Genomic DNA, 27,411 nt, shown 5'->3' on the forward strand with positions numbered 1-27,411 from the left:
TTTTGTAGAACAAAAAGAGGACTTTTAACTCCTTAAGCTTTATATTTTAAAAAGTCGCCCTATTACGAGAAACATATAGGGTGACTTTTTCTCCCAGCAATATGGAGAATGTCTGAAACTGCAGTATAGAAGTCGTCGCCAGTAAGAATTATTAATCCTAAAAATTCCCTTTTTAGGGTCCGTAGTCTAAAGAACCACCCTTATAATGTCACTCTTTTCTCTCTGTCCGTCTGTCACAGCATTGTATCTCTGCAACCACTCAACCTATTGACTTGAAATTTTGCATGGGTTTATACATCACGTCGGCCAACATAACGCCATATTGATCGTTGTTGACAAAAATTTGTCTGAGAAATGTGGGGGAGACAAAAATGTTGCTGACAACCCATAGCTTATTATACACCGTTGGAAAGAGCTCAACAAGTAGGTTTAAAATATAATTTTAAAATTAAAATGGCTGCGCCAGACAGGAAAATGTGAGTAATTTTCGTGTCCCCCCCCCCCTCTATTTCCGTCGCTAATGGAGTTAAAAATTTAAAAACCACATTAGCTATGCGTTATTCCATGCTTATCAAGGGAAAACTATTCCGATTGAAATCTCGTTTACTTTTTTGTGTTACTTCTTTGTACTAAGAAACTCTCCTTTTTGGCGACAAAGGTTGCTAAATAGTTAATTAATAATTCTATTATAGAAGGACATTTATAAATTTTGCGACGAGAAGTATTTTTTAACAATTTTCAAAGCTGGAGTTGTTCCGGCAAGGAGGTACTCAGAGAGCCAGTGTTGAGGTGGCTGTGGTGGGGAGGCGCCTGCGCAGAGTGTTGCACGGCCCTCACTTGCCAGTCGCTTCTCTAGGAAGAAGTCGAAGTCGCTAATTCCACCCTTGTCATTCACAACAACTGGAACGACTCAAACAGACAACGTTTTCGTTAGTTCCCCAGTTTTAGGCCAAGCCGGGGTACTAGAAACTTTTTTTCAGTTACCATAAAGCTCTCTATTTGAGATACTACACTAACGACCATTCGTGACTACGGACCCTTCATGCTGAGTGCACGGCACTCAGTATTTGGTGCCGACCGGGCTAGCCGGGTGGGTAAAGTGCCTGCCCGGCAACCCAAAGGTCGCGGGTTCAATTCCCGCCTCGGGCTTGGATCAAAGTACTGCAAAAACCTTGGGAGGTGCATTATGGCCACAGAAGCCTATGCGCCAACAACTACCAAAAAAAAAAAAAACTCAGTAGTTGGCCGATTTATTTTTTTTTTCTTTGCTATTTTTGATGACTTCAACAAGAAAACTTAGTCTTCTCTTGAGTCCATTGAAAATTTCTGATAGAAAACTCATTGTATTGTTTCACTGGTATCAGGAATAAGCATAGAAAATTCCGAACTGTTTTTATGGTTTTGGGGGGGAGAGGAAAAGACTGTTTCAAACCAACGTTCACCTTGGGTGAACGTTGGTTTGAAACAGAATTATTTTGTTTCATGGGTGCGCATGTAGAATTGAATGATTTTATATCGCTTTACGGTTTTGATTTTCTTGTTTTTAACTCTTGAGCTGTTATACTTTACAATTTAACTGTTCTAGCAATCTTTCTAAAATCTTTAAACTGTCTTCATTTTTCAAAGATAGATAACAACATAGATAACATATTTAAGAAGTTATGAGAGTGCTGAAATAATTCTCCTAATGCTTATTTGATCTTACAGAAACCAATTAGCTGTATTGCTGGTAGTCTGACGTAACTTCGATAAACCCCTTTTGGAAACACCCCATTGTTAGTACCAGAAAAGTGAATAAAATGTGAATACGACGAGAGGGCTAATAACAAGCATCAATTATTGATCGATGATGAAGTAGAATTGTGGAAAAAGATGCACATGGGACAGATGCTAAGAATAGATTCGCCGATAGAGGCAGGAGAAAAGAACATGTGAACCCCACCCTGTCCCTGATGAATTGTCTGTCACGAGTCCTGCAGAGTAATTTACTCTCATGCCCCTACATACAATAACACAATGCCTAACCTTAGGAGGTTCCACGACAGAGAAATGTTATCTTGTGGAGAACACAACAGGGCAACCAAATGAAAGATCAAGGCTAATAGGCTCTTGTGCTCCACTTCGGGGGTCATCAGAATAAATAATAAATATGCATCATTCACAATCGGTTCATCTTGCTTTTTACTCCCTCTCAGGCGTTACGCTCATGTCAAGGTGGCTATTTATTCATCATGAATATTAGAAAATCAACAATTGCGTACTGCAAATTGGCCCTTATTTCTGATGTTCATCTTCTAGGTTTTGCAAACCGCCATAGAATACTCACTTTACAGGCATGATACTGATACGTCTCATAGCCTTAGCCGCGGAAAAAATTCAGAGTAAACCAACTACGATAAAGGAACAGCACGGATTTAAGAAAATTTGGTGTTTGTGGGGTTTTGTTTCCTGCCGTAATGTGATACATCCGAGTTGTACTTGCTGTGAGTCTCTCTGATAATTTGCCTACAGAATCTCCATAAGTGTTTTCCCTAATAATTTTTGGTTAGTTGCATTTCCAGCGTCTTTCTTCTGTTACTTACTTCTTTTTAAACTTACTTCTGAGTAATCTAAAGCAAGGTACGGTTCATTAATAGATGAACTTTACTTGCCTAAAATAAACAGCTATTTATCTTAGTGTACGCATACACTATAGGCATATGTCGTGAGGTCATAAAAATTCCGGCATTTAACTGTTCAAGATAACGATGCTGCAAAACTTTGACCAAATATTTTTGTACACGCTCGATAATTTGGAGATTGTAATGTGCACTGAAATGATATTTAGATAGTAAATCCTTATTGCGGACCATAAATAATAAATTTTCGATATTTTTTTTTTTTTTTTTTTTTTTTTGTTACTAAAAAATCAACAGAAAGCTATTTTCCTACGTTAATATACTTTGATTTTTTTCTCCCTTATCTATTCATAGCGAGTGAACACCAGCTGCCTTACCGGTAAATAGAACAATTGTTTTTATGGTGGACTGGTTCGCTGTGGTCAAGGCCGGTTATTCTAACGTTGCACATTCAAGAAAGTGAGGTAGGAAACTCGTTACTCTTCACCTATCATTGTTATCGACAAACGTTCTCCTTAAGCTTGATCAAGGATAGACATGAAGAAAAGATATCTTTCCTGTGACCTCAAGCGACACGAATGCCAAAAAAAAATCTAATGTGCACAAATGTTTTAACTTTGTTCTGTACAATATCGAGAGATTTAAAATGTTAATCGGGAAAAAAAGAAAATGCGATTCCTACAGTCGCTCAAATAAGTAGTCTATGAAACGGGTCAAAAAAAAAAAAAAATCAATAAACAAACGATGCCAATCAAGCAAAATTTGTTTTCAAATGAGCTAAAATGCAAAGCCTCCCATTCACGCCCAGTTTAACTGTTAAAAAAATGAAAAACTGAACTGAGCGTTCTCCTGTACACGGCACAAGTTTCTCGTCAGTTTTGTCATTTCATTCAGTCTTTTTGTGAGTTCGGAGTTGCCACGAGTAGAAAAAGAATTTCTGAAGGTGGAGTGATTAGAAATACTAAATTTTATAACCTTCTTAAAGACACTATTTTCTAAATTATTTAAGAACTGTATTGTTCAGAAAATCTTATTGCTGCTAACAATGACTGTTTTGTACCCAAAAGTTTAACTTTTTCTTGTTTTTACTTAGAAAAGCAAATTATAAGCTTCGAATGGTTTTATGACAACATAATGGTTGAAAGATGCTATTATAGCATGACTGTACTACTGTAAATCACACATCAGTTACCTTAACCTTAATAGGTATTTGAGAGGAAACAGTGAGAGAACAGTGCTCACGCTTAAAATTGCCTGACAAATACATTTAATCCAGGCTTAAAAGATATAGCGAGTACAGATATAGCATAAGAACTTTAAAATATTTGTATTTTCAAAAAATATATAGTATAAGCATAATGGATATTATTCTTATGCTCGCCTTGTTATGTCCTTATTAGGACTGCATATTTCTGATATATGCAGGCTCCCTTATCAACACAGAACATCCTTCACATCCAATGCGAGAATTTTAATTCCTAGCATCCTTCCGTTAAAGTTGGTCATTACACAAAATAGCTATCTAACCCTACAAGTCTTCCAAAAGTCATTCTAGTACCGCTAGATATTTTTACGTAGATCTAACGTTTAATTGACAGTTATAGAATTTCTTCAGCAGGACCACCAGATATTGCTTATCCTGCTGTTTATCTTGTTAACCTCTCCACTTATAAAAAGCTCGAAATACTAACACTGAACTAATATAAGTATTATAAACTATTTATCTTGTTGTTTTCATAAATACCTACCTACCATCATTTTTTATTCTTTAAATCTTAGATTGGTGGTATTGTAGTATTCGCTGTAGGAATATGGACATTAGCAGACAGATCCTTTATGGAGAGACTGCTTGGCAGCGACCTCTACGTCAGTTCCGCAAGCATTCTCATCGCCACAGGTATCATAGTCACAATCATCTCGTTTCTTGGCTTCTTAGGAGCAATCAAGGAAATCAAGTGCATGCTGCTTACGGTAAGAATAATACGGTTATTTAATTTCCAAGAAGATCACTTTTATTTTAAGTAAATGCCTTCAACATTACGTAGCCCAATAGTCAGGAGCGAGAGTGCATAGCACGCGTTCCTTGAGTAGACCGGGGTTCAAGCCCGTGACTACTAAATACGATAAATATTTGTATTGACGATTTAATGTAAACTCTATTGACTTGGTTGTCGTGCCGGAGTACAAACAAGAAATTTATTATTAATATTCGGAAGCCGGCGGTTTCCAAACTATAATTATCCTGATGGTTGCTTGTTTTTCTAATACGAATCCTGACGCTGGCCCTTCAAATACGGAGTTTCTGAATACATGTAATTCACATTTGTTATTCATATATAGTCGGTTATGACAAAATATACTGTCTGCCAGAAATGTAATGTTCCTTCTGCCATTGGCCCTAATCTCGATCTTTGCTGTTTTCCAGTTCATGGGCATATTCGGAATTGCTCATGTAAGAAAGGAAATAATAAACTGTAATACGTTAAACTTTTGAAAAAGAGTGAACCCGGCAAAAATTCTTAAAAAATGTAAGATCTGTAAAGATCTTCAACAGTTTTAAGATTTCTAAACTGTTCGGATAATTTAACAGGGGGATAAAAATCAATCTACTGTATTTTGAAAAGAATCACTTATAACAAATAACTGCTATATAATAGCAGCTATTTGTTATAAGTGATAACATATACAGGGTGTCTCAAAAATATTGGTACAAACGTTTAGGGGATGTAGGCAACATCTAAAGGAATGTGAATCGCGTAGGAACCCATAACCGGAAACGTCACGGGAAAGTAGTAGCAGAGGGACAAGAAGCAGAAATGACACAAGACAGTAATTAGTAGCAAACATTTATTTGACATAATATTAACAATGGAGTACGAGATGGATGCATTTCATGATGTTACAACAGATGCTCGAAGACGTCTGGTGTCACGCATGCACCGTGAGACGCGATGCATGCGTGACACCAACGCAGCATGGATTGGCGGACACGGTCGAACACACCTAGTTTCTTTGACAGTAGCAGCAGCAGCACAGACGAGTCTCGCCACGAGATCCATTTCCGTCTCCACAGGCGATTCATATACGATAGATTTGAGGGCCCCCCCACAGAAAGAAATCAAGGCTCGATAAATCAGATGAGCGTGGGGGGGGGGGGGGGCAGGCAACGGGTCTACCACGGCCAATCCATCGACTTCCAAAACGCCTGTTCAAATGGTCACGAACACACCTTCCATAATGGCCAGGCTCCCCGTCATGTTGAAACCAAATGTTGCGGCTCACATTTGCTGGAACATCGTCAAGTAACCCTGGTAGAACTTGTTCAAGAAAGATCCGATATTTACCGGAGTCCATGCGGGATGGTAACAGGTATGGGCCGACTAAGCAGTCACCGACCATACCTTGCCCACACATTTATTGCGAAGCGATTTTGTGCCGCATGGGGGCGCACACCGTGTGGATTGTCGTGAGCCCACACATGAGCATTGTGCTGATTGAATAAGCCTTCCCGAGTAAAATAAGCCTCATCCATGACCATAGGCTGGGAAATTCAAGTCTTGAACACTTTCTTGGAGAAACCACTGCGCAAAAGCCACACGTGCAGAATGATCTTGGGGGAACAGTAAGGAATCGTCGTGCCAGACACGCTGTACACTCATAAGGCAGAGGCAACGGCATGTGTGCTGATAGTAGGATTATTCTGAACGGCATTCAACACACTTTCTTCCATGCCCGGAGTTTTCGTCGAACGTGGTCTGCCCGCACTACTCCTGGTACGTAAAAATGACCCATAATCGCCCAAATTTTGATGCACACGCGCAAACAAACGGTGGTCCGGTACATGTCTGTCTGGGAAGCGTTCTCCATAAATTCGTTGAGCGGCTTGTCCATTGCCCTCTGCTAATCCATACACTAGGTGCATATCTGCCAGGTCACAGTTCGTATATCGATGCATGCTCTTCGTGCGGCGACTACTGATTGAATGAGTAAACCAGAAATTTTCCCTCTCGCGAACTGATGAACAGCGCCGTCTACCGACTTACGGTGACGTTTCCGGTTATGGGTTCCTATGCGATTCACATTCCTTTAGATGTTATCTACCTCCCCTAAACGTTTGTACTAATATTTTTGAGACACCCTGTATACAAATAGCGGCATTATTAAAACTAGAAAAAAGAATATATCATCAATATATGTTGGAAAAATATTGTCAGAATCCAAAATTGGAACAAGAATCGTTGAAATTGCACTCTTCACCGAGGAATTCTGCAATTTTTATTGCATTTCCCAGCGACTCATGGCAAAATGCAATATTCGATGAGAGAAGATTTTGAGAACGGAACTTTGGCCTTTATGCAATAGTCTCGGACTATAAACAAAATATATATTTATTTAAAGTAGGTTGAGTCGAAAGCGGTAGTTATAGGCACTTCAAGCCATATCAACATTCAGGTTACTGTTCCGCGTTTGTAAGATTCTGAAGGTGACGCCTTTAAGCCATGTCGTTTAATGAATGAGGTAAACTTCGTTATTAAACCGTTAACACAACGGGAGTGTAGGAAGGGCTTCCAAAAATCATCATATTTTCAACTTTTTAGTGACAAATAGTTTTAAATTATTAAAATTTTAATCAGTATAATGAAATGAGCTTTGTCTTAAATCAGTAGGCGAAGTCTTCTTATTAAATATCGTTTTCACTCCGGTATGACCACCAGGTCAGGAGTTTACAATAAATCATTACCATTAATAAACGTTAATCGTATTTAGCAGTCATAGGCTTGAACCCCGGTCCACTCAAAGAGCACGTGCTACTGCACACTCGCTCTGACCACTCGGCTAGGTCAAGCGTAAGATGAGCTAAAAACTTTAGCTCATCCTACGCTTGACCTAGCCGAGTTCTAAAATTTTCTAAATGATCTTAAGTTCCTATGATCAGATTGCTCTGGGCATCCAAAATATCGTTTCGTTCAAATTTATTTGAGTAGATCATTCCATGGAAATTTTAAATAAAATCAGCCGACACAGGCAGAGAAGTAAAATGATTGTCTAGGTCAGTGCTACAAGTGTGGTCCGCGACGAATTGGGAATAAAAGAAACTGGTCCTGCACCACAGATAGTTTGAGAAGCACAAGTATAGGACTCTAGGTTACAAGTTTTTATTGTTGTTAATAATGATTATGATTAACGTGATTATGAAATTAACGATAATGATTTTATTGTTGTAATAGAAAAGTGCAGTGCAGTACAGTACTGTATATTCAATTCTTGCTTTCAAAGGTAGTGTAGACCTAGTCCTCAACTGTTTTTTTTTTTTTTTTATTATTATTTTAGTTAAATACTGGACGTATAAAGATAAATGCATTTGGCTGTAAATATTATTAATTTATCTTTTCTCCAACACATATAACGATTATAATATTTAAATTATTTATAATTTATTATATTTAAAATTGACATGTTAAAGAAATTCAAAAAATTGCTCATTTTTCCCAGAGTTGAATCCATTCATCATAGAATACCTCATTTATTTGTAGTATAACAGATCCCCTAAACCCACTTATTAGACACAGCAGCAAAGGACGAATTATTAAGAGAGTCGTAACAAGAGTATTAATCTTTCGGTAGAGTACCTTGAATAAATGTTCCGTTTCAGTTACCTAGCTAGTTTCTTTATAGGAAAGGATCCCCTCCTGTATTTAATTTCCTTAGTGGATCAGTTTATTTTGCCATTATTAATACGACTTTATATATATATTTCAAAAGGTAATCTTTTGCATATTTTCCCAAACTCCAGTTGGGAGCGAAGTCGCCAATCTCATAAATTATGCAATTTTATTATCCTTGATTTTATTACGTAATGACTTCAATAAGCATGTATATATTTTTTGAATATATTCTTTATTTCCAGAGGTGGTTGTTTTTGGTACAATTATTTATAGAGAGCATTAGCATTTAAGACCATATTGCGTCGTTTTTATTTAGTTTGTGTTCTCGGACCAATCGCACTTTAGCTGGAATTACTTATGGGAGCTCCCCCAACACTTTTCCCTTGACATCAACTAACTACAGTCCCAATGAGGAGACTTAAGGATTCCTCCAGTCTCTTCCCGAAAAGAGTGAAAAAACCGCCATACCTTCAAAAAGGACTTATTCTTAGAGAAGGGAATAATTTTATTTTAAGCACTAAAAAAAAATAAATTCTTATGCTGCATTTGGAAGTATATATTAACATTTTAATTATGAATCAACAGGGATTACCTTTAGCTTCTTTTCCAACCAACTCGCTAATAATTCTTGGGGAAGGCGATATCAAATTTGCAAAACATGTGGGACATCTTTCCCACTGTCAGAACCGCAGTGTTCAGACCGTACGGTCTCAACAATGAGCGCTCAAGACTTTTGTCTTCAAACACCATACCTCTGGCAGCAAGGAAACCATTACGTGCATTGACATAAAATTTGATTTTTGAAGGTCTAAACTACTTAATAAATATGGACCGATTATTTCTTTTGGTCATGTAGCTTGACTTTACAGTTAAATTTAGGGGTCTAAAAAAAAAAATATATATATATATATATATCCATAACCCCATATCCATTTTTTTTTTTTTTTTTTAGACCCCTAAATTTAAGCTACAGGACCAAAAGAAATTTTCCATATTTATTAAGCAGTTTAGACCTTAAAAAATCAAATTTTATGTCAATCCACGTAATGGTTTCCTTGCTGCCAGAGGTATGGTGTTTGACGACAGAAGGCTTGAGCGCCCATTGTTCAAACCGTACGGTCTGAACACTACGGTTCTGACAGTGGGGCAGATGTCCCACATGTTTTGCAAAATTGATATCGCCTTCCCCAAGAATTATTAGCGAGTTCGACTAGGAGAGTTGGTTGGAAAAGAAGCTTCCTATATCTAAAATAAAGGTAATCCCTGTTGATTCATAATATAATAGAATATAGGAATTATCGAGCACTTAATAGCTCTCTATTAACATTTTAAATAACTGCTAATTAGAATCATTTAGTTTCCAGAGACAAAACTTCAAACTATTCTCCTGCCGCTATGGTAGTTTTGTCCATTTCTCTTTCCTATTTGATAAAGAGCGATAGAAAAGTCTAACAATGTCACCCCAGTTGCACGGTCTGCCAATTGAAATGCGCCTTGGCATTTACACCGACTCATCGGTGTTCTCCACCTCCTCAACCCACTGTTTAACGCGAGTAAAAGTAGAAATCTCTGAGAACATAAAATTTTGATTAATGATACACTTCTTTGAGCCTTCCCCTCCCAGAGGGTTGGACAGCATTCTTTGATATTTAGATTCGGTAACGAAATGGCGTGGAAAATCACGCAATGTGAAATTAGGACGCGATTGGTACTCGTGGTGCTGCAGACGGTGTTATTCAGCTATCCCCAAAACGTGTTAGTAATTAAGCATCTTCGATCAACAGATCAATCAGCTCTTAATGTTTTAATGCATTAGGCATATGGGGTAATAAAACACTGTTTTTGCTGCATTAACAAAGAAAAAAAAATGAACAGGTATTCAGTGAATTATAATTACAGACAGATATAAATTAACGAAGTTAATAAATATGTACTACTCCAAACTAACTACATTACATATATATGAATTGGCTAACCAGCAGTTTCTCTATCCATGCTGAGCAATTAAATTCTAATTAGGGTTCGCTCCTAGTTTTATTGAGAATTATTCCCCAGTGGTGTATTCGGGCCGGAACCCACCGGAATGACGTTCAGGTACCTTTTTTCTAAATGTCATAATAGAAAATCATTAAATTTATACGCCTAATATTGTGAAACAATGGCATAATCAAAGGGGAGGAGAAATATCTATTTTACCCATTGCTACTAAAATATATATTAATAGATTTCTTTAAAAATTTATTTAAAAACAAAAATATAAATTTCGCAATAAAACTTGAACGTTTCTTACTCAAGTACAATGTGTTAAATGAAGAGATCCAACGAATGAGATATTCGTGCAAACGCTGCATTTTGACGAGCTGAACGCTAGAACTGATTGTTCTATGAACCGTGAGTCTGAAGTCCGATTCAGTTGATGTGGCGTTATCATCTAGTCTTCTGGAGACGAACGTTCCGGTACTTTTTTTTTTAGCAATACACCTCTGTTATTCCCTTGCTATTTGGCTTCATCATTCTTCTTTTCGAGTAACTTGTTTTGGCCTTCGTTGATTTTTAATACAGTATTTGTATATTTAATTTTATAGATTTTGATATAATAAGCAGCTTCGTCCAACGTAATCGTTACATTTATTTCTGGTGTTGGAACTGAAGCTTTAATTGTATGTTCCGAAATCGCCAACTGATGCTATCAATTGCAACTTCCTAAATTTTTAATTCATTGCGGGAAATTCAAAGTCGCCGTACAACTGAAATAACTTATAGTCATACAAACAAAATTATTTTTATAAGGTTTACTCCCTCGAAGTAATAAAGATTTGATTTGAATATATGGCGCGCGCCAAGTCCAAAGATGTGAAGTGCATGAAAATATAACGAAAAACCGAAGCATAATTAGAGTGGGGAACGAAGGATACGGGGGAGCCCCCCATCGTGAATAGCAATTACAGTTTTGGACAATTAAGCGATCTGCGCAAATTATCATCCATATCGATGGCATATAACATTTTTTGGTATACAGTTTCGTCCGTTCTTTGTCATCTACGTTCCTATCCTTTGTTAGCAAAACAGAAGCGATTTAGTTTAAACCATGCCAAGGGTTTTCAGTAAAAGAAAGAGAGCTCTGTAACTGGATTTTTCTCTTCCGAGAAAGAAGAATAACAGTTGAACCCGGATATACTATTTCCGAACAGCAACTTACCAAAAAAAAAGTTAAATTAATTATTTTGAATATGATTTATTTTTTCTTCCTATGTATTATATACAATAAAACAGTAATATTATTTACAGGTTGGGATTTAAATTAAAATAAATCAAGCTATTACATTATTACCGACGTGTAGAAAATTTCACCTGCGATCAGTTTCGATCATGGAAAGGCTTTCTATCCTCCCTGAAGCAACAGAAAATTCCGTGACCGAACGCAGAGTACTCGGCGTTAACGTACAAATTTTCTTAATACATTTTGTTGCGTGTGTGGGTCTAATACAGTGTATCCGCATAAGACTTTAGCGGAAATACACCCCGAGTTAGGGACATTGGTACTTAGAGGAAAAGCAGCATAAGATATTATTTTACTACGCTACAGCCCTTGACCCACCTTCGGTAAAATATAAAAGGATGAAAGCTGTAACAATGCAAATATTATTTTAAGTGCTCAGTAAATGAATTAGGTCACCCAAATATTTCCTTGAATTGTATGAATCGCCGGACTGTTTTTTCATCAATGACACTCTAATCTAGTTACCAACAGCAAATAAACAAAAACAGAATTTCCTGACCTTATAAGAAACTTCCCTCACGTGCCCACTTCAACAGCACAAAATGGATTTTTTAAAAAAAATTGTATATTGATTTTTTGAAACTTTGCTGGTTCACTTAAAGGTGATTGAGAGCTTTCATGGCTCTCAGTTAATTTTCATCCGCGTAAACAGTAAAGGAATAAACTAGCTAAATATTACTACAGGGTATGTCAGTGGAGTAGTTGAAATCAAATCAAAGTTCGTACGCTTTACTTGTGATCAGTTTCGATCATAGAAAGGCTTCTTACCCTCCCTGAGGCAAAAGAGAATTCCGTGACCGAACGCAAAGTAAAAATAAGGTAAAGTGCAGCCATTATCAACCCACTGCAGGATGGAAGCCTCCTCAACAATTCATGCTGAGGGAAATGGACCATAATCTGCCACACTGGTCCGGTGCGGGTTGGCAGATCGACTGTATTCAGCAGTCAGGGACTTGAACCCCGGTCTACTCAAAGAGCGTGTGCTACTGCACTCCCGCTCCTGACCACTCGGCTACGGATGACGATTTTCAATTTATTAGCAACTTAGACAGAATCGTGGATTTTTCGCTACATTAAGTGGCCACTTTATTATGCATACCTACCTAATAGCGAATAGGTCTCAGAAAAGCCTTGATTTTTCATGGAATGGACTCAACGAAGTATAGAAAACGTGCCACTGTGATACTGGTACATCTTTGGACGGTTGGGATCTCTACTCTGAATACCTCGTTCTACAGTTCATTCAGTTGAAATCTGGCGGCTGGGGAGGCCGCCGCAATAAATAAATTTGTGCTGATATGTTTGAATTAATTCGATGTCAAAATTGGACTAAGTATTACTGTCTGAATTTTGCCTATCAGCTGCTTTTTTTTTTTCAACGTAAAAGTTGATCATCCATCCCCACTTTAGTCTAAAAGAAAGGATTCCTGACTTTTATATATTGCATCGCTTCCCACCACTTTCCAGAACGAATAAAAATAAACTGGTTTTACATAATTTAGCTGTGTTTTTTTCTTTTTTTTTTTTAAGTGCTATTAAAAACAGCATGCTCCTCCAACAAATCAAGTGCACTCCTTCAAGGATGAAGTACGCCCTACACAATCATTGGCGTAATCAATTGAAACGAACACAAACTTATTTTTTCTAAAGAAAACAAAACAATACAACGTTGTAGCGGGAGATATCGCGGCTGAACTCGCAAACGAAGGGGAATATCAAAAGGTTCTTCCCCTGACCTATATAATTCTATGAACATTATACAGCAATACCTCACTTAGCACGGGTTTCACTATAACACGGTTTTTAATTAAATTTAAGTTGAAAATCTACGGGGCGAACTGTGGGCAGCTTCGGGTCTCAGCAGGGGTCTGGCGGCTAAATGGCCAGAGGAACAACGGTACACGACATCACACACCTAAAGAGCCATATACAGCAATACCTCACTTAGCACGGATTTCACTATAACACGGTTTTTAATTAAATTTTAATTGAAAAATTTACTGTACATATTAAAACTCATTCAACAGCCTAGACACGTACTCTACATATATGCTGCATTGTCGTACCCTAGGTACATATATGCTGCACACGTGTCAGTAGTCCCCTCACGCAGTCAGTGGCAACAGTGTTCAGTATTCTTAATTCCATCCTGACGAGACGACGTGGTAGCTTTTCAAACTTTTCATTTCACAATTTATTTTTTTTCCCTTTAAATACAATCGAAAATATATCTGCATCTTGGTTAGTAATCATTGCAAACAACATGCATTATGTTTGGGCCCCATTTGGCAAATGATTTCATTGGTTTTGAATTGCAAGTTCAGACAACTGCCGAAGACATTGTGAAGATCGGAAAAGATTTGGGATTCGAACCTTTGGACACTGCCAATGTACATGACTGCATTGACTCACATGCAAATAACTTAGATGATGCAACTCTTCTTGAAATTTACGAGAAAAACAATTCTGAAGTGACACCAAAGGAATTGAAGAAAGTTTTTCGCGGCTTGACACGGCCTGCGAGGCAATTATGAATGGAGATCCAAATGTTGGATGTAGCATCGAGATATGGAATTCAATGCTACAAAGACTTGTATGCCGAGAAAAAGAAGAGATGACTTCACCAAACTTCATTTTTGAAATATCTAAATAAACAAAGCTTTTTTTCATTAATAAATATTTTTTTATTTCAAATCCTTTTAATTGGCTATCAAGTGCAAATTGTTTATAGACTGTTTCTCGGTACGCATTCATTTAAAACCCATTATAATTATACCTCAATCAGCGCGGTTTCACATAACACGGAACAGTTTCGGTACCAATTATCAGTGCTATGTGGGGTATTGCTGTATAATAGGTTCTTGCTGAATTCAGGAATATCTGAGCCCAAATTGTACAAAATAAAAGAAGCAACAAACTAAAAGATATTTTTAAAAATTTAGGGATGTCTGCAAATAAATCCCAATGAATGGAAGGCAGCAATTTCCTATTTGAACAAGGACGGCCAACCATCTAGCGTGATCCTGTACATACACAAGGATAACTGATTTTCCTCTTGAATGGCAAATATGTCTTAATCCTTTTAAAATGCATTTATAAATTCTGATTACTATCAATTTGAAAGATTTCCCACCATCCGCCTCCGATTATCCTATTTCTTTTCCGAAGTGTAATTTTAAAGATTTGATAAAAGAGTAGAATTTGTCTGGGAACATTTCTTATTAATGTTTATAATATCGATTTGCTGTGTTTTTTATTATATATCTTACATTTTAATTTAATATGATTAATTATGTTCCATAATCTTTCAGTTTTTCATAATCCTCTTCATGATTTTTATCACAATGCTCGTAGGAGGAATTCTGGGATATGTTTTTAGGAACGAGGTACGTACCATATTATAAAAGTACATGTGTAACTCTACAGCAATGAAATTTAAAGTTCAGTAATAGTTAATAAAAATATTTCTATGGCTTAACATATCTCGGTTTCCAAAACGATGCTTCTCCAAACCTAGCAATTCTATTACGCTAACAATTGTTTTGATGTTATCAGAGCATCCGTGGAGGATGAACAGAGATATCTTGGGTCTTTTGGTCCATTAAATTATAAATTTTATTGTTATAAAATGGCTACCAAAAAAAACTATAGTAGTTTAACAATTATGGTGAATGGCCGAATGTTTTCATTAGTTGCTCCAATAATCAGTACTGATAGTTACTGTCAAACTGCATTTTTTTAACCGTGTTGTATTTGATGCCGTTGATTAGATAATTCTTTATCTATTATCCGAAAGAAATCTGTTTATATGAATAAAAACGTATTAGCATGTGATCTAGTTTTGAAAACAAATTTCCCTTCAAATTTTAGGCAATATTTATTTTGCAACAAATACAGTATTCTGAAGTATTTGTTAGTAAAAAAAAAAAAAAGCCTAAAATTTTTTTTTTTTTTTTTTCTGTGCTGTTTTCAGAGACGGTAGGGTACAGTGAATTGAGGATTACATGACAAAGTTGTGCAGTACATTAGTTTTGTAAGTAAATTCAACCTATGAACTTATTGTTCATAAAATTTGAAGAGCGTTTTTAATTTTTTAGGCGCGTTTGCATATTAGCATTGGTTAATGCATATCATAAAGCTTATGCAGCATCAGCCAAAAAAAAAAAATTGCTCCCATTTCACCCCTCCATTCGTTCCAAATACCTGTCCAGCTCAGCCTTAAATTTATTTAGGCTATCAACTTCCACAACAAAGCATGGAAGTCTTACACTAACCAACTACCCGCTGGGTAAAGGAAAACTTCCGCACATCTATCCTACATCTGTCTTTCCTCAATTTGATTTTATGCCCTCTCAGGTGATCATTTTGAGAAAGAGGAAGAATCCCATCAGTATTGAAAATGCTCAAACTATTCAAAGCTTTATACACCTCGCAGGTGCCTAGTCTCCAGACACTGTAATTTGCAAAATTCAAGCCTTTCTTCGAAAGAACAAACTTTGTTCCTTTCTCTGTACTCGTTCCAACAGTTCTACATTCTTCTTAAAATGAAGCCTCCAGACCTGTATACAGTACTCAAGGTGTAGCCTGACCGTTGCCTTATACAAGGAGATAATCCCCCTGCTAGAAAAATTCCTGTATATCATTGACAAGGCACTATGAACTGCAATGCCCAGAAAACTTCATATCCCCCAGCTCCTTTTCGTTCTCTACCACTGTCAGTGTAGTACCACAGAGTTGATACGTTACTCTGGGGTTACTGCTTCCCATATGTAGTACTTTACATTTGTCAATGTTAAACTTCATTTCCCACCTCTCAGCCCATCTGCTCAACTTTTCTAGATCCTGTTGGAGCAGCGTACTGTCATTAGTGTCCTTAACTAACCTGCAAACTTGGACATTAAGCTTGATATACCATCATCAATATCATTTATAAATACAAAACTGAACCCTGAGGGGGCTCCACCATGAGCAGTGTCCATTGATTATCCATAGCAGCAATTTGTTCAGCAGTCTTCCATGTGCCAACAGTATCAAAAGCCTTTCTAAGATCCAAATATATATTATATAAGTTATTCCCTGCATCATAGTATCCAATCAGATTGGTCAGGCAAGACTTTCCCTTAACAAAACCATGGTGTGTCCGAGATATAACTGAAGTCTTGTCTAGAAAATTCTGCAGTGCTTCCATTAATTTTCTTGGAACAAAAATTAAACTAACAGGTCTATAATTACTTGTGTCGCCCTTTGATCCTCCTTTGTGAATTGGGGTCACATTTGCACATCTCCAGTCTATGGGTACCTCCCCTGAGTCCAAGGAAGCTTTCATAATTATGGCTAAGGGTTTGCTTACTTCCTTTGCTGCCTCCTTCAATATAACTGGTTAGATCCCATCCACCCGGTGCCTTTTTTTTATGTTTAACTTCAACAATTTCTCCTCCACTTTCCTCTCAGTTATTACAAAATTATCTAGCTCACTGCCAGAGTTTAACTCACCTCTGGCATTCCCCTCCCTGAATAACTCTTCATGTGTGAATGTAGATGCAAATTACTCATTTAGTTTGTTAGCCGCCTGAGCAGGATCATCAACAGCTGGACTAATTTGATTCATCCCCTTTCTTCTAGAGTTTGCCAAAGATTTCTCATAATCTGCTTTCTGACTTGGTTACAGACCAGCTTATATCAATCATATGCTTCCATGTCACCCATTAATTTATATGTATGTCATGCATTTTTCTTCTCTGCCACATGTCTCATTAGTTCATCTGACATCCATTTAGGCCTAAACCTTGAACAATATTTCTTAGTTGGTATATAAAGCCTAGTAGTTTCCAAGATAAATTCTTTGAATGCTTCCCATTTTGAATTTGCTTTTGGTAACATCATCAGTTGGTCACACCGTATAGAATTTAAATACTGTCTCAGACCTTCGTTGTCATCTTTACGAAAGCAAAAACCCTTCCCTTTTCCCCTGATGGTAGTTACCTCTGAGTAAATCCCACTTCAGCACACTATGATCACTGCCACCTAGTGGTTCCTTTATCTGCAGATTCTTAACTACTCCCGAACATGCTGATGTAGAAAACAATCATCCAAATAAATCCACAAAAGCCTTGCTAGTGTGTGAGTGACCAACCCACAAATTCCAATCAATATCTGGGAAATTTAAATCCCCCATTATAAGACTCTCTGATTTACTGGCCCACTCTAGTTCCCTGTACAGTTTCTTATTATACTCATCAAAGTCATTAGGCCTATAACACACTCACACTCTCAATTTTGATCTCCCAATGCTTATGTCATATCAAACTGACTCGACATCTGCACTGTCCAGTGATGTCTACTGGCTTCAATTCCCTGGATTTTATGCATTTCTTAACTAATAGCATAACCCCTCCTCCCTTTCTATCTTTCTTGTACACATTGTACTCTCCAAATTCCAGTTCTGCATTCCTTATATCTGTGTGACACCACGTCTCTGATATCCCAACAATATCAGCCTTTGATGTTTTGACCAACACATCAAATTTATTTACCAAACTCCTAGCATTGGTGTATACGCAAGTATACATACACCTGTTCCTATTCTTAGCTACCCTAACACAACCCATATGTTTACTTGTACTTCAATGGCTCCCAGCAGTCTCTGAAATACCCTGCTTCTTGTTTTCCAGGCTGCTGCTCATCCCAATAGAAGCAGTGCAAGAATCACTTTTACCTCTGCCAGTGGCTACTGTTAATCTATTAGTCCTTGTATCCTCCCAAGCTAGCAGTTTTCCGACCCAACTAACACTGCCTCGATAGCATCAGCAAATATTCTTGCACCCTTTATATTTAAGTGTATCCCGCTCCTGTAGAAGCAGTCTCTCTTGTTAACAAGTACATCAGGTGGGCTGAAAAAAAAGTCTACCCCTTAAGCCTTGCACAATCTTTCCAGGACCGAATTGATCCCCAAGGCTCTCATCATATACTCCCTCCTATCGTGTCTGGGCAGAATTGCAGACACTTTCAAATTCAACCCTAATCCATGGCTTTTTTTCAACAGTGACCTGTACTTGTTAAGTAATTCCGCAGGTCTCCTACTCTTAATATCATTAGTGCCAACGTTTATAACAATATCACCTTTTGTGCCCTTAAAAGATGATATCCGCTCTACAACGTCATTAACCCTTGCCCCTGGCAGACATACCCTGGTTCTGTTCCATCTATCCTTTTTACATATCATGGTCACCAACAACTACCAGTTCCTGTGGGACCAGCGCATTCTGCCTTGAGGATTGGCACTGTGTTGCTTGATGATCAAGTGCAAGCTCTGGCGTTGAATTGGGCAGCTGAGAGCTTGATGGGCCCCTCAATTTAGATCCTTCCAGACCCTGTCCTTCAAGCTCTCATATAGGCCCATGAAAACGCTGAGTTGTCTACTGATTTCCTCACACACAAAGACATCTCCGCCCCTTGACAATATCATGTCCCATACCTGATTGCCCCACAAACATCAAGCAAGCAGTGCATTTTTGAAGTCTGTGTGATTCAGAAGGCAATTGTCCCCCTCAGCACTCCATTTAGCTTAAGCCTTTTTCTTTGCTGCTCTGATCTGAGTCATGATTTCGATTCAATTTCAGTACAAAATTGTAACCCTAAACTTGTATCCCAATGCAGTTGTAACACTATATATATTCAGTGTCAAGTTATGTATTAATTAATTATGTTACGTTTGTAAAATCTAAGTCGTTATACATTTTCAGTTAAAAAGTACAATTTAATTGACAATGACGTTTAACAAGATTAATAAATTTTACTGATTAATTGATAATATTAAATACTATACTGGCGCCTGCGTAGCACACACTTCTTGATTAGACTGGGGTTCGAGCCCATGACCACCGCATATCCCCGGAGCAATATGGCCTTAGTTGCTAATGCTCCTAAAAACCAAATAATATACTATACTAAGCTAACGCCATCTAGTTCTGGATATAACGTTGTATAGTATAACAATGGCAGCAAGTTACGAACAGTAAATCTACCGACACTTAAGTATTAATTAACTTCTAAAATCTCGCTGTCTCAATTCAGAATGAACAAAGGATCTTGACTAGATCTATAAACTACTTATAGAAAACAATTTAATATATCTGAAAAACTTCCCGTTCGCCGGATTGGATACCCTTACCGATACTAAGTGATATACACACACTCTGATTCTTTACCATGTCCATTTCTGCACGTAATAAAGATACTCTAAGTGAAAGGATATCATGAAAAGCTCATGGTGTATTGTCAATGATATATAGGAATTTTTCTAGAAGGGATAAGGAGGTGATTATTCCCTTGTATAAGGCCACACCTTGAGTACTGTATACAGCTCTGGAGGCCTCATTTCAAGAAGGATGTCTGGAACGAGTACAGAGAAAGGCAACAAGATTAGTGAATGGAACAAAGGGGTGCTCTTACGAAGAGGCTGAAGTTTTGCAAATTACAGTGTCTGGAGAGTAGGCACCAGCGAGGTGATCTGATAGAGGTGTATAAAGCCTTGAATGGTTTGAGCATGCTCAATGCTGATGGGATTCTTTCTCTTGCTCAGAATAATCACCTGAGAGGGCATAAATTCAAATTGAGGAAAGACAGATGTAGGATAGACGTGCGGAAATTTGCCTTTAGCCAGCGGGTGGTTGGTTGGTGGAACAGACTTCCATCCTTTGTCATGGAAGTTGATAGCCTAAATAAGTTTAAGGCTCAGCTGTACAGGTATTTCGAACGAACAGAGGGATGAAGTGGAAGTGGTGTTTTTTTTTTTTTTGGCTGATGCTGCATAAGCTTGCTTTCCTGCACCAAACAATACTAGCAGATAGATGGCTCTGATCAACCAGTACATACTACCATTTTGCTTATTAGAGACTCGAAATTATGAAACCCCTTGTTTAGTCTCCACAGCTAAGCTCTGGCAACCCCTCCCATCTCTTCTTTAAAGAAGATGCGCATCATGGAGAGAGTTTCGAGGGTAGCTCTAAAAGGCCGGCAAAGGCTAATTTAGATAGTCCAACGAACGTATTATTAAATCTCTAGGACACATCCGGATCAGCTTGCATATAGTCTCGTTGCATCTACTCTGCTAGTAACTAGAAGAAGTCAGAGTTGTGCACTGGGAGAGGAAATTGTGCAGGCCACGTTGTCAAGGAGCTTGCTGTGTGTACGCCATATCCGAAAATTTAATTTCTAAAGTCTTCCACCTATACTCTACTACTGAATACATCATGAATAGTCAAACTAATGGAACTTAATTGTGAAAAGATCTAAACCTCCCAAAAACTTCATTTGAGAAATATATGTGGGCTCGGTTCCAATTTTGATTTCCATTTTTACCTGTAGTTTTCCAAGCGCTGCTTATTTCTGGACAGAATTCCAATTATTAATTGTCTCAACTAATGCACATCTCAGTTGTCCTAATTATTTGCTGCGCGATTCTTTCCACTTCAAGGGTCATATTTGTGCATATGTCCGCTGATATTCCATATCAGCAGACAAACTTTGCAATCTCCTCTATGCTGCCTCTATTTTCCTTGGCGATATCAATGTTCACAACTGCAGTTAGCTTCCGTTTTCTAGCTACATGGACAAGCTGGTCAAGGTGCTGAGGTTTTTGCAATTACTAATTAACCTCGCAGTGATTGTTCATTTCCCGACCAGAATATTAGACTATCCTAACCACGCACCCAACACTCTTGATCTTTTACTCACGAACAACCCTTCCAAGTACATGGTCGAGGCGAGTGGTCCTCTAGGCACCTCAGATCACTACATCTCTTGTGGCTGTTGTCAGCCTCATGTTTTTTGGCATAAGAATGCCAAATGGATTGAATCCGCGAGATTTCGATTCTCTGCTTCAAATCTTCTGATGACAGTGTTTGCTCAGATCATGTCAGTGAAATTATTTGTCTAAATATATTCAGCATCTGTCCAAGAAGAGTGTGGGAATGCTGCAGGCTGTCTGGAACAGGAGGAGCGCATGTCATCCTCTAACACACAGAAGCCACATAAAGCGATAGTGAAATGAAACATCTAAAATTGCAAGATTTTGTAGGTATCAGCAAAAACTTTTGTAGGCTCTGTCCACGCAAATCGACTCTGAGGCGATTTGCGTGGATCTTTAGGTCATTAAGGAGCCCAATCGTGTTTGCTGGGAACATATGGCTGAGCAAGCTGATTTGGTCGAGGGCAGGTCTGATCCTAGATGTTTGCTGGTTTGTTATTCTGCTGTTCTTCGTGGGCAGGATGATAAGATCATCGATGTTAGGAGCATCCATCCTACCCAAAATGAGCTTGGAGAGGGTAATTATGTTACGAGTGATGATGATTTGCTTCCAAGAGGTCATTCCATGCAGTGAATGTAGTATACCCCTAGATATAGTAAGCAGATGTCCAAATGAGGGAGCCAATACGCGATCCCCAAGAACTGCTGCAGTTAGGTTGGTGGGGCAGAGGATCAGATATTTAGAGTGACACCGGTACCACACAAGTTCAGACAAACTTAGTTATCAGCTTGGTATTGCCGTAATCCACAAGTTCCTGTCGAGCCGACCAAAGGGCTTCGAAGAATTTTTCTTGCTTCCTTGGAAGTGCTCCAGAAAAGACAGCTTCAAATCCCAGACCAAACCTAGGTCCTTGTGAGGACTGACAAGTTTAATTCGATGTGCATTGGATTTATTCTTTTCCTCTTTGTAAACGACATCTGGGAAGATTTTTCAGCATGCAGCTCAAGACCAATGCATTGAAGAAAGGTGCTTATCTGAGATGTTTTGTTGCAGATCTTTGGACAGAGAGCACTTTCTGGGGCTGATCCGAATGAATGAAGAGTTCTAGATCGTCGGCATACGATCTAGTTTTGGAAATTTGCTAGCAGAGGTTTCAAAGCCATTGCAAACACCGCTGCTGACAAAATGTCATCCTGTGGAACCCCTCTGAAGAGAGTGAAGGCTCGTGAGAGACCATTGCACTGAACAAGGAACTGTCTTTCCTGCAATTTTTTTTTGAGTACAGTGAGTAGTCAGATCCTGAAGTAGTTCTTTAGGATGTTAAGTAGAGATGTGGTGGAAATCCTATCATATGCAGATTTAACGTCAAGAAAAATTATGTTGAGCTGCATTTGAGAATTCAAAGCTTCTGTATGTGAAACAGCGTTTGAAGGAGATTGGTGGCAGTAGATCTTTCAGGAACAACGTTGTGAAGGTGGCATGGTCTGTGATGAAAACAGTGCTCAAAAAGTTGCACTAGGATAGTCTTTTCAAAAACTTTGAGCGAAGAGCCCACTGAGATCGGACGGAAATCACTCGCAGTTTTAGGCCTCAAATTCTTCGGAATGAGTTTGATGCAGTAGTGTCCAAATTTGAGGCACCGAAGATGTTTGCAAAATTTCATTAAATATATGTAAAAGAACATCCACAATGTAGACAGGATATTTTAATGATGAACAAGGGAAATCCATCCATCAGGTCTGACAGTAGCTTTGTTCGGTAACTCGTTTCTTACCTTCAACAGACTTTCCTTTGTGATATTAAGTGTAGACAGGGGAGTCAAATCATGTAAAGGGATGATTAGGTCCTTCCTTTACGCAACTCTCACCAAAAGTATTGTCAATCCATTCTGTGGCTCTCATGTATATAAATGTACTAAGGCTATTCAAGATAATGATGTTGCAACTGACATGCATCCAAAAATTCAGATTCATATCCTGCCTACACTAAATTTTGCAACAATTTAAAGCAGTTATTAATTGGTCCAAATGGTAGCTGAACCTTCTAGTCTCTCCAAAATTATTGGCCGCATAGCACTGATAATTGTTATGTGAAACTGTGCTGATTGAGATATAATAATAATGGGTTTTAATTGAATGTGTACCAGAGAAACAGTCTATAAACTAAAATTATAATAAATCTGTTTTATAGCCAATTAAAAGGATTTGAAATCAAAAATTTTATTAATGAAAAGGTAACGTCATGAGAAGAGAAAAAAGCTGTATCGTTTATTAGGTATTTCAATAATCTCTTCTTTTTCTCGGCATACACGTCTTTGTGGCATAGAATCCAACTTGTAAAATTTGCTGTATCTGGATCTCCATTCATAATCCCCCAAAAAACTTTCTCCAATTCTTTTGGTGCCACTTCAGAATTGTTTTTCTCTTCTTCATATGCAATTTTCTTGTCAAGTTCAAGGACAGTTGCTGTTTTGTTTGTTTGTTATTTGGTTTTTAGGAGCATTAGCAACTATGGCCATATTGCGGTGGTCATTCCCTGACCTTTCCACATCCTCCGTATTTGGTGGTAACGGGATCGAACCCCGGTCTAATCAAGAAGCGTGTGCTATGCACTGCTGCTGCTCCTTCCCCCCTGGCTACGCAGGCGCCAAGGACATCTGAGTCAGTGCAATCACGTGCAGTGTCCAAAGTTTCAAAATCAGCGAAATCATTTGCCAAACAGAATGCAGCATGTTGTTGGCAGCGATTTCTAGCCAAGATGCAAATATATAATTTCGATCGTATTTAAAGGGGTAAAAAATTAATTGTGAAATGGATAGCTATCACATCGTCTCATCAGGATGGAATTAAGAGCAGTTGGCACTGCAGCATATATGTACATGTGTCAAGGCTATTGAATAAGTTTTAATATGTACAGTAAATTTTTGACTGTACATATTGAAACCATTGGTAGGTGAGGTGTTGCTGTACTCCAATCTCTTAACCTGTTGATTTGACAATCTTGTTAAACCACATCCTACCAGTCCCATTACTCTCAAATCAATGCATCCTGTGGTCTTCTATCAAAAGGATGTCAGAAGAATTTTCAACAATCTTGATTCTAAGTAAGCTCCAGATCGTGGTAGTATCTCCCTACTTGTTCTCAAAACCTGTGTGCCTCAGCTTACTCATTGGCAACTTATTATTCCATTGGTGTTTTCCTTCTGCTTGAAAATTTGCTCATATTCAGCCAGTACTAAAAGGGTGACAAATCCCTCCTAATTATCATCCCATTATACTCTTTCCAAAGTAATGGAGAAATCAATTAATCTCCAACTTTTAAACTAATCCTTCCATCAGTGTCAATCTGCATGGTGTTTATGTTGACTTATTTTACACCCACCTGTGAGTACATTCAGTGGAAAAGTTTGGCCGAACAAGCAGTTTCTCTTAATTTCTAAGGCTTTTGTGTTTGGCATAAAGGTCTTCTTAATGAGTTTTCATCATACGGACTGTTTTTTGCAATTGAATATCAAGGTCACTCTGTTTTCTAACTTCTCCACTAATGCTGGTGTTCATTTGTTTCCTGTCTTTTCCTTTTGTATATTAATGACCTTCTTCCATTGACTGGAAATCCTATATATAGCTTTACAGATGCATGTTGCATTCTTCATTTTCCTGAATATCCACCACTTATTCCTTAAATTGAAGAATTACCTCCAGGTTGTTGTTATTTGGTTTTTAGGAGCATTAGCAACTAAGGCCATATTGCTCTGGGGATATGCAGTGGTCATTCCCTGACCTTTCCGTATTTGGTGGTCACGGGCTCGAATCCCGGTCTAATCAAGAAGCGTGGGTTACGGAGGCGCCCACCTCCAGGTAATTCTTCATTGGGGCAGAAAGGAGACTACAGCTTCTAAGCTTATCTTCAATTTCTAGACAAGCTCAAATATTTCTCTTAGGGATTATCCTGGCTTAATCTTTCTTGGCATAAGTGCATCAAAAAAACTGGGTTTTCTCTTTTGTTCCAAATATCTAGTCCCTCTGCACAAATCTGCCCCACTATGGAATATATTTCCCACATCTGGGGTGGTGTACTGAAAACCTTTCCCAGGTTATGGACTCAATTCAAAAGACTGCAATCAGGTTAACCAATACCTGTCTCTTACAATGTGTCTCCTAGATATTCTATTTCTGCTGCATGCCTTTTAGATGATTAGTGGTTGAGGAAACTGATACCATGGACACTGTTCTGAAATGGATTCTGTAATTCCCCTCTTTCTCTTAAATATCTGTCCAAACACATGCCACATCACTTACTGTCCATATTTTGGCTTCCTTATTTATCTCCTTCACATTGTAATTTCAGGAAATACAAGTCTAATACGAACAAGTATCTTCTGTCTTCTCAACCATCAACAAGTGCACTCTACTATAGGTTCTAATACCTTTTGTGTTTGGGATTTTCATAAAAAAAAAGTTATACAGTCATAATTAAATTGAACAGCTAAGTTTAGAGAATATAAAAACTATAAGTCTATATTAAGTATTTTGTGAAATTATAATCTTAGTAATTAATTAAGGAAGATAACTATATCTACTTTTCACATCTGTTCATCACAGGAAAAAAAAAAAAAGCTTGCCTTATGTCTCTATGACATTCAGCTTGATAGACAGCAAATATCAGTCATGAGTAGGAGGAACTAATGAGAACATTCCCAGTAGAGTTTGTTCATCAAGTAATCAAGCTGAATATGAAGTTTTATGGATACTGTTAGGTCATTGATGTGAACGAGTAGATAAGAAACTCGTTCAATTACCAAAAACAATAGAAGTTAACTCACAAAATGGTTTCATTAGACCGTCTACATGAGAAAGATATTTCTCTTATTTTCCCAAATAAGGGTAAAATTCTTATTGGTCAAGAGGGATGTGTGCTTTACCTTTTGAAAGGACTGGAATATGACCAGCACAGCAATAATGGGATGAGTCTTTTTTTTTTTTTTGTGGAAGTTTGCCCAGAAAAAATGCCATTAGGACACAAATTTTTCTTCCAATGGAGAATAAATTATAGACAAAGGCAATAAGAAATTAGTCTTAAGAGGAGAATATTCTCCAGTTATCTGTGCAGGATATATATAGGAAAATAAAGAGTGTTATACTGTTCCTGATATGAATAAAGCATGACATGTGCTAAACTCTAGGCTTCCTTCTTTTGATCCACAAAAATTTTGATTAAAGGAAATGACAGAAATTTCAGATTGCCTTACTTTCAACTGTTTTTATTTACAGAGTTAACTAAAGTTAAATTTGAAAAACAAACTTTTAGACGAATCTGCTAGTAACAATATTTGAGAGTTAGTGACATTTTTGCCACACTGCACCTCTGAAAGCGAGGTGCAGTATGGTGAAAATTATTCTAATCATTAGTAGTAATAAAAATATGACGTATATTTTTACGTCATATTTTTATTCAACGGAGAGTTGAAGTCTGTCAAATTTGGGAATACCTAAGGAGATAAATAAGTGTTTTTTTGAAATTTTGCTAGTCAAATAAACACTTGGTAATTTCTTTAGTTTGCTTTTTTTTTCTTACACAAGTTCTTGAAATTCCTGCCTACTCTACCAACCTAAAATTCTTAATTTTTTTTTTATTTCTGGAAAAATAGGAGAGCAGGGAATTTGGTTAAACAATTGAATTTTTTATATAAAAAATAATTGAACCAATTTATATATGAGAAATGGATTGAAATATTAATGCAAGATTGGGATGGTGATTTAAGCTTCATAGGATAAATTCTTTAAAAGTAAGCTGTTCCTGATATGATCACTTTGCTTTTAATCTTAAGGAGACTGTATTTGGAATGTTTTTTAAGTGAGAGTAATGACAACTTTAAAAAAATTTTTCTGAAAATCCAAAATAAGGGAGTCACTTGTTAGAAAGCTCCTTTACTACAGAAATCACACATGGATAAGTTTTTGTGATAGGGAAGGGAGTCTATGCGAGAAAAGATTGACATCAAGTTATTATCACTTATTTCAAAGTGAGGTGACATCTAGTATACTTGGAAGAGCAATTGGTAAAAAAAAAAAAAGTTGCATGTGGAAGAAGCAGTTAGG

General features: G+C 37.6%; 1 protein-coding gene across 5 annotated transcripts in view; it reads left to right on the top strand.

Moving 5' to 3' along the window:
* Tsp74F (Tetraspanin 74F) overlaps positions 1-27,411 on the top strand; it is a 124,848-nt gene that overhangs the window by 87,971 nt on the left and 9,466 nt on the right. For all 5 annotated transcript variants that reach the window (XM_090386340.1, XM_090386337.1, XM_090386338.1 and 2 more), the window contains 2 exons: positions 4,398-4,589; positions 14,876-14,950. In XM_090386340.1, the coding sequence (XP_090242466.1) occupies positions 4,398-4,589; positions 14,876-14,950 (267 nt within the window). The remainder of the gene's footprint in view (positions 1-4,397; positions 4,590-14,875; positions 14,951-27,411) is intronic.

This window comes from Mastigoproctus giganteus, chromosome 12, assembly GCF_048544385.1.
Source record: "Mastigoproctus giganteus isolate SK-2022 chromosome 12, ASM4854438v1, whole genome shotgun sequence".
NCBI classification, from domain to species: domain Eukaryota; kingdom Metazoa; phylum Arthropoda; class Arachnida; order Uropygi; family Thelyphonidae; genus Mastigoproctus; species Mastigoproctus giganteus.